We start from the raw sequence: 7,564 nt of genomic DNA on the forward strand, positions 1-7,564 counted from the left end.
CGTCACCGGGCACGGGGCTGCACGCCACGGGCGCTCACTAAACGCTTGTATGAACAAGAACACTTAGAGCCGAGAGCTGGTGTGGCAGCTACAAGCTGAGTGGTTGTGCTTTTTATAGTTTTGTGTGCAAAGAGCAAAGGTGAAACACCTGGGTGTGAGTGGCTGCTTTCTCAGGGGGATGAACCCGCAGGGGCCCAGGCCCACCTGCTGGTTGGCACCCCGGGAAGCCCACTGTCTCCCAAGGCTGCCCTGACCTGTAACTCCCGCACCCTCCATCCGGTACAGAACACGAGGCATCCACAGGTACCGTGGGCCCACGCCTGGGGCCGGGGGTGCAGCAGGAAGACGGGCAGAGCCTGGGACCCTTGGGGAGGATGGAGCCTGGCAGGGAGGTGGGGGGATACCGAGCCGGGGACCCATCTGGGCCACATGCCCGGTGATGCCCACCCAATGCGACTTCCCTGTCGTTCTGTTGGCACCGTCTCCACCCCACTGGACCCTTCTGCCTGTTGTCCATGCACAACCTCGACCCAGGTATACTACCGGTGCCTAATGAATGAACACAGAGTGAGCATCCCTATCCCCGGGTCACTGAGCACACGTTCAGTGGGTGGTGCTGACTCCAGGTCCCTGCCCGGGCAGAGGGGCTCCATGACCTGCGGGCCTCACTCAGCGTGGGCATATGGCACCGCCTGGTGGCAGCAGGCGGCGAGGGCCTGGCTGCAGAAGCCAGCCAGGGACCCCGTGCTGGCCTCCGCTCCTCCAAGGCTGTGCGGCTCCCCAGAGCGTGACTGGGTGCGGCCCTGCACATCCCCTGCTCGCCTCCAGGAGCCGGTCCAGCACGCAGGATCCGCGCTGGGAGGGGTTGCCACCCTTGGCAGAGCAGTGGAAAGCCTGAGGCTGTGGGCCATGTTTCTTGGCCTCTGTGACATTAAAACGCCAGATTTCCCCGACACTGAAACACACTGCCTTCCCGTCCCGACCCCCGGCTTCTCTGGGAACCCCCAGCGTCTTCTGCCGACCTCTACCCCGAGACTCCCGCTCAGACCAGAGTTAGGCCCAGCGCTGCAGACTGACAGCATCTGCCAACCTCCCTCCAGACCCGCTCACTGGCCCTGTGCCTTGGTGACCTCCCCGCTCCATGCTCCTGGTCCCCCCAGCCCAGCAACCATGTCTGTTCTGTGTGCTGGGGGTAGGTGCCAGGCGGCTCAGCCTCAGGCCCAGCTTCACATACCTGCTCACCAGGACCACCCCTGGACCCTGCTGGAGCAGCCTGCCAGGAGGATGGGTACGGGCAGCTTTGGGGCAGGGCAGGCAACAGAAAACCTCAGCCTCCATCGGAGAAGAAAAACAGGCTCGGGGAAGGTTCTGGTCAGCGCCCACGCTCTGCGAGACTCTCAGGCACTGGGGAAGTCCCAGCCGCCTTCCAAGTCTGCTGACGGCCTCAGGCCCTGTCCAGCCAGTGCCCCCAGCACCCCAGCCCCCAGTGGGATCTCAGCAGACCCGTTCTCGCTGCAAAATCCCAGCACTAGACGGGCCCCTGCTGTGGCCACCAGAGCGCAGGGGCGACCCAACCCCAAGAGGCACAGACAGGAGCCAGGAGAGGGTGAAGGTGGGGCATCTTTATTGTGGTGGTTGGTGGGAGTTGGGTTCCCACGTGACTCTTGGCGCTGTGACGAGCCGGCCGCCCTCCAAGGGGCAGGCTGGGGAGGGGCTTCTGCGGTTCTAGAGTCCTGGCTACGACACCAGCTCCCCGGCAAACCCCCTCCAGGGCTGCCCAGACAGCCAGCCCTGGGACGCACAGACACAGAGGGGTTGGGGGTCACCTGAGGCCAGGACGGGGTCGCCGTCAGTGTGGACAGGCAAGTCCCCTGTGGCCAAGAGATCAGAGTCGTCCCTGAGGCTGAGTCACACACAGACCTGGGGCCTTCAGGAAATGAAACATCAAAGCGCAAGGTGCGACCAGACAGCACTGGCTTCAGGCAGGCAGGACGCGGGCCCTCAGGTGACCTGTGACCCCCCGCGAAGGGCAAGGACTTGGCACTGACTCGAGCCAGTGGGGAAAGCGGTGCCTCCCCACCCCGCCACGACTCAGACCCAGAAGCTCAAAGAGCCACAGACGGGAGCTCAGCAACTCCGTGGGCTCTCGTGAAACAGCTAAAGAGGAAAACCTAAGAGCAAAGTCCTGAATGTACAAAACCCTACTTTTCAAGGGACAAAAAGAAAAAAAAAAGAAGGAAGCGTACGGTGGGAATCTACAAGGTGGGTTTTCGTTTAAGAGGCGAGAACTTGGAATCTTGCAAGCACTGGGAGTGGGCTCCAGTTGCAGCAGACATGGGAGCAGGGAGTGTCCTCGGGCCACCTGGGGGCAGGGAAGGGGCGCTCACAGTGGACCCTCCCAGCGACCCACAGGCGGGACCCAGGAGCCCACCGCTACCCCAAACGCGCTGTCTACGGGAGGAGCTCCTGCCCACCGCCCTGGCCCCGCCCACCGCCCCGCCCCGCACACTGCACCTGGCTCAGGAGTTGTTCCTCTGGCGGATGTTCTTGCCTTTGTCGTTCAGGGGCTTCCCGCTGCCTTTCCTGGGGCACGAGGGGCCGGGTGAGAGGGTGTCCCCCACAAGTCACCCCCTGAAAGTCACCCCTGCCCACCCCAGCCCCCTGGACCCCTGAGCACGGAAGCCTGGGGGGTCTGCCTTTGTGTTTTAAAGGCCTGGGGCAGCAGGCAGCGGCTCTTTAGGACCCCCGAGCCCCACAGCCAGGACTTACAGGGGTGCGGAGCCTGCGTCGTCATCTGAAGAGGGACGGCCACCATGAAAAAGAAGACAAGGGGACAGCCTGTCAGCGCTGGCCCCACTCGGGCAGCTGTGCTGCGGGCCCCGCCCTCGGTGTCCCCAGGGGTGGCTCCGGGCAGCTCATCAGCCTCGGCCAAGCGTATCTTCTGGGTCTTCTGAGCCCCTCCCCACAGAGAGCTGTCCCAGCCCCTCGCGGGGGCCTCACCCCTACCCTGCAGCGCTTTCCAGGAGTCCCGGCCACAGGCCCCACACAGGCCTTGCCCCAGCACATGCAGCCCGAGAGGCACAACAGCTGCGCGGGGCAGCAGGCAGGGGCTGCCGGAACCCAGGGCTGACCTCGGGTTCCCAAGCCCCATCATGCAGAGGCCAGGGCTCCCTGGTGCCACAGCCGTGGGCTCTTGGCAGCTGCCTGGAGGTCCAGCGGAGCAGCAAGGGCCAGCTTACCATGGAGGACGCCAACTTGCAGCCAAGTGAGGGAGAGAAGGGCCGGGTGAGGCTGCGGAGCAGAGCTGCCGCCTCTCCCTCCTCCCGGGTCCAAGCCCGCTGCCCGCTGAGCCGCAGCCGCCCCGGGACGGACCCTCCACCCCACACTTTCCTTCAGGGTCCCAGGAACTCCCTGCCTGGGGCTCCTTGGTCCCAAGCTCTGGGTCAGCAGTGGAGCTCCAGGGACTGACCAGGAGTGGCCCCAAGGGCAGGATGTGTGGGCAGGGGGCTCAGGCTCACCATCCAGGACATCGTCGGGCTTCCGGCGCTTCTCGTAGATGAAGATGACGGTGACCAGCACCAGCACCTCAGCCACGATGCCCAGGAAGGGCCAGAGGGCGGCCAGGTGGCTGCGCACGCGCAGCGTGATGACGGCTTGGTCGGTGCCCTCGGAGCTGGTGCCGTTGCAGGCGTACTTGCCGGGGTCGGCCTCCATGTCCAGGTTCTTGATGTGCAGCTCGGACCGGCCCTGCGAGGAGTTCACGAAGAACCTGCTCTGCGAGCCGTTCATGATGACCTGAGGGGATCGAGGACAGAGAGGCTGAGACCTGGTCCCCCAGCGCCGGCCCCTCACCTGGTCCCCCAGCGCCGGCCCCTCAGCCCCTCACCTGGTCCCCGGCGTCAGTGATCCTGTACCACACCCAGTCGGTGACGGGAGGCGCAGACTTGGACTCACAGACCAGCACGGCCGTCTCGCCCTCGTTGATGTGTTCTGACGACTTCACAGCCTTCACTCGGGGGGGCCCTGACAGGAGGGTGAGAGAGGAGCCTGGAACCCACAGGAGAGGCCGTTCCCCTCCAGCTTCCCCGGGCGGTGGACAGTCGGCCGTGCCCAGCAGCCCTGGCCTCAGACTCACCTCGGAGTGGGATGCTGGCCCTGCCCGTGGGCTCAGGGAGGAAGACGCAGGAGTACTCTCCCCAGCGGTCATCGGGGTCCACCCTGCAAGCACAGCAGGCGGGTGAGCCACGCACCGGCTCTGCAGGACGCCTCCCAGGACCCAGGGTCCAGTGAAAAAGCAAGTCTGAACCTCAGCACAAGCCCTGGTCGCCCACAGGCCCAGGGAGAGCCAGGCTGGCAAGACCCCACGGGAAGCGGTGTGAAAACCAACAGACAGCCCCACCCCTGGACCGATGCACCCACACCTCTGGTCCCTACTCTGCACCCCACACCCTGTGACCATCTTCCCAGCGAGCCGAAAAACAAAAGGCTCTGTGCTCCCAGGGCCGCCCCAGCCCAGTTATGATGAGGCTCCGGCCACGGTGGCTGGCGTCTGGGGTACGCACAGGGCAGGGCCCAGGGTGGCGCTTTCTCGTGTCAGAAGCACGCGCCCAGGAGTTGTACACGCGCCAGGGACCTGGCGAGGGAGCAACAGCCTAGCTCCCAGGAGTGCCCCTCAGGACCCTCCCTGGGCTTCTCTCTGGGGGGGTCTGAGCAGATCCCTAACTTCCGCCTGGATCAAGCCTGTTCTCATGGCCCACAGAGGCCGCTGGCAGCAAGAGAGCTGTGAGAAGGCCACGCAGCGGCATCACGGGGTCCGGCACTCACTCCAAGTTCATCTTCTGTCCGGGCTGCGAATCCTCCTGCAGCACCACATCCCCTTTCAGCCAGCGGTGCCCGGTGACCTCTGTGGTGCTGTCATTCAAGGAGCAGGTGAGGAGCGTCTTGGAGCCGATGTTTCCTACGGAAGTGAAGACTGCCCCAGCTGCGAGGCCCGGGAGACACAGTCAGCACAGAGCGGGGGAGCACAGCCCGCGCTGCCTGCCTGACACCAGGAACACGCAGCTCCTCCCTCAACGACTTGTTTTCGGCTCTGAAACTACACCGTGGCCCTGACACCCCAAGGGGAATGTCTGGCTGCACCTCCGGAAGGTGCTTTTGCTGGCAGCTGATGGGCCCTGGGCTAAGGCGCTGGTAACCCAGCGGCCCCACCTGGTGAGGCTCCTGTCCAGAGACACAGGAGGCTGGGCATCAGGTGTAGGGACAGACAAGGCACCCGCCCTGTCCCTGAGCAGGGACCAGGGCACAGAGCTCTTGAGCAGCCCTGGCACAAACTGGAAATTCCTGTCCGAAAAAACAGCTACATCGCCCCCTGGCCAAGGCTGCCTCCTTCGATGGCCCCTCAGAGCTGGTGGAGACCTGCCCCCTGGATGGGGCTCCCAGGCCCCTTCCTAGGAGGGACCCAGGTGACCCCATCCACACCCCTGATTCCAGGCTGACGGCACTGCAGCAGCGCTGGGAGCACCCCGGTTCTCCTGCCAATCCCCACCGAGCAAATCTCTTGGTTAATTTACAATGTTCCGGTTAGGAACTGAATGTGAAAATCCCTTAAGACGAGACGCTGAGCAGGACACAGAAGGTTCTGAGGGCAGCAAGCCTGGACCGAGGCTGGAGGGCCCCTCAGGTTGGCAGTGTGGACGGAGGCTCAGGGAAGGAGCCAGGCAGGTGCCCGGGGGAGCAGAGAGGGACGGCGGCACAGACAGCACAGGGTGGAGGGAGGACAAGGACCCACCTGCTGGAGGGCAGAGCTCTGCCCGCCCCGAGCCAGGCTGCCCAGGACTGGCAGTCAAGGGCGAGCCCACCCCTTCAGGTCCGGGCCCCTCTGTCCCAGCGGTGGGCCCAGCAGGGCAGAGAGGGGCAGGAGGCGTCTGGGTTCTACCAGCAGGAGCCGGGGGCGAGCGGCACAGGAGGGAACCGAGGGAGGCGGGGAGGGAGGCGCCCGCCACTCACGTTCCAGCACTAGCACCACCGCCTGGGCGCGGACCCACTTGACCCTGGGCGCCCGCGTCAGGTGGTTGCGGTCCGGGTCGTTGCTGGCCCGGCACTCGTAGGTGCCCGAATCCTCCTCTGCGAGCGTGTCGACGGAGATGGAGCTGGCTGCGTGCTGGCGGTAGGTGGCGTGGATGTGGACGCGGTCCAGCCGGGCGCCATCCCAGAGCTGGGAGCAGGTGTCGTTGGGCCCGTGCCCCTCGAACCACCACTGGATCTCCGGCACTGGGCTGCCCACAGCCTCACAGTGCAGCTCCACACGGCCCCCCACCCGCCTCTGCTGGGACAGTGGCGCCCGCACAAAGCCAGCTGCGGGGAGAGCGGGCGTGGGGCCTCGTTAGTGAGCCCTGGGGAAGGCCTCGCCCACAGGACACCCGGCCAGGGCTGGGGGGAAGCTGCTTCCTTTCAGCTTGTGGGAGAGTGACAGTGTTGGGCTGCCAAAGGGCAGCACATGAGAAAGACCGTGGGAGCCACCGTGGATGTCCCCCCGACTCCCACCCTCCCAGCAGCCACACTGGCTTCTGATGCCACAAATGAGGAACCACACGTAGCTTAAAACACAAAACCCATGAAACTGGGCAGAACAGCCAGGAGTTTAAGCCTGAAGGGCCGCTCCTTCAGAGGACCGTGGGCATGGCTGTCCCAACTTCCAGACTGCAGGTCTCCAGGGCAGCGTCCTGCCCGATACCCCGACCCGAGATATCCGGTGAGCTGCTGAGGAAACCAAATCCCAAAGCCCACAGGGGCAGGCGGGCTCTGTCCAGGAGGCCCCACTCGGGCTCTGTGAGGACGGCTTGCGGGTGTCCTCAGCAATCTCAGGGCAGCCACCCAGAGAAGAGGATTAGGTAAGACGGAGCCAGCAGGGCCTCAGGGGCCGTTACCTCTGGCCCCCGCCACTCCTTCCTTCAAAACAGAAGGGCAGGCCCCAGAGCTGAAAGGAGCACAGGAGAATCCACACGGAGGCTCCCACTGTGCCTGGTACCCGCCTGCCAGAAACTGCCCCGCCCAGGGGAAGCACGGGGAGCGGGCATGGGGGCTGTGCAGCCCTTCCCCAGAACACCCAGGGTAAACATGCCTCGCCCACCTGCGCCACCTCCTGCCAGGACTGTGCAGCCCCTCTTAGAACATCCAGAGGACGCACGGGGAATGGGCGCACCACACCCACCTGTGACTCCCGCCAGTACTGTGCCGCCCTCCCGGAACACCCTCTGAGGTCAGGCTCCCAGGCACGGCTACAACACACGCATGCAGGGACACACGTCCGCAGACACACGGCACGCAGGCGCACACGCACGCTCACGGCTCCGAGGCTGCATAGCAGCGCACGTGTCACGGGCCCCAAGGCCCCAGGGACAGGGGATATTCACGTCTGACCTCCTGAGGGGAAAACATTTGGCAGTGCCACTGTCACAAAGGGTCCCCACCTGGTAACCCACATTTCCCAGACTGCAAACAGCAGCGACATGGAGAGCCCAGCAAGGCGAGTCAGGGCCCCACGGTGGCCCCTCACCTCCTCTCC

At 64.9% G+C, this 7,564-nt stretch overlaps 1 protein-coding gene across 2 annotated transcripts in view; it reads right to left on the reverse strand.

The window, feature by feature from the left end:
• Positions 1–1,602: 1,602 nt before the first annotated feature.
• Positions 1,603–7,564, reverse strand: part of BSG (basigin (Ok blood group)) — a 15,639-nt gene continuing 9,677 nt past the window's right edge. Inside the window, exons 2-9 of one of the 2 annotated variants that reach the window (XM_017520137.1) lie at positions 4,825–4,981; positions 4,136–4,218; positions 3,887–4,023; positions 3,519–3,795; positions 3,240–3,254; positions 2,770–2,794; positions 2,515–2,583; positions 1,603–2,362 (exon numbers count right to left, since the gene is read on the reverse strand). In XM_017520137.1, coding sequence (XP_017375626.1) covers positions 2,520–2,583; positions 2,770–2,794; positions 3,240–3,254; positions 3,519–3,795; positions 3,887–4,023; positions 4,136–4,218; positions 4,825–4,981 — 758 coding nt within the window. In that variant the 3' untranslated portion in view covers positions 1,603–2,362; positions 2,515–2,519. The remainder of the gene's footprint in view (positions 2,363–2,514; positions 2,584–2,769; positions 2,795–3,239; positions 3,255–3,518; positions 3,796–3,886; positions 4,024–4,135; positions 4,219–4,824; positions 4,982–7,564) is intronic. The other variant, XM_017520138.1, reaches the window with a different exon arrangement.

This window comes from Cebus imitator, unplaced genomic scaffold (assembly GCF_001604975.1).
Source record: "Cebus imitator isolate Cc_AM_T3 unplaced genomic scaffold, Cebus_imitator-1.0 Scaffold805, whole genome shotgun sequence".
Classification (NCBI taxonomy): domain Eukaryota; kingdom Metazoa; phylum Chordata; class Mammalia; order Primates; family Cebidae; genus Cebus; species Cebus imitator.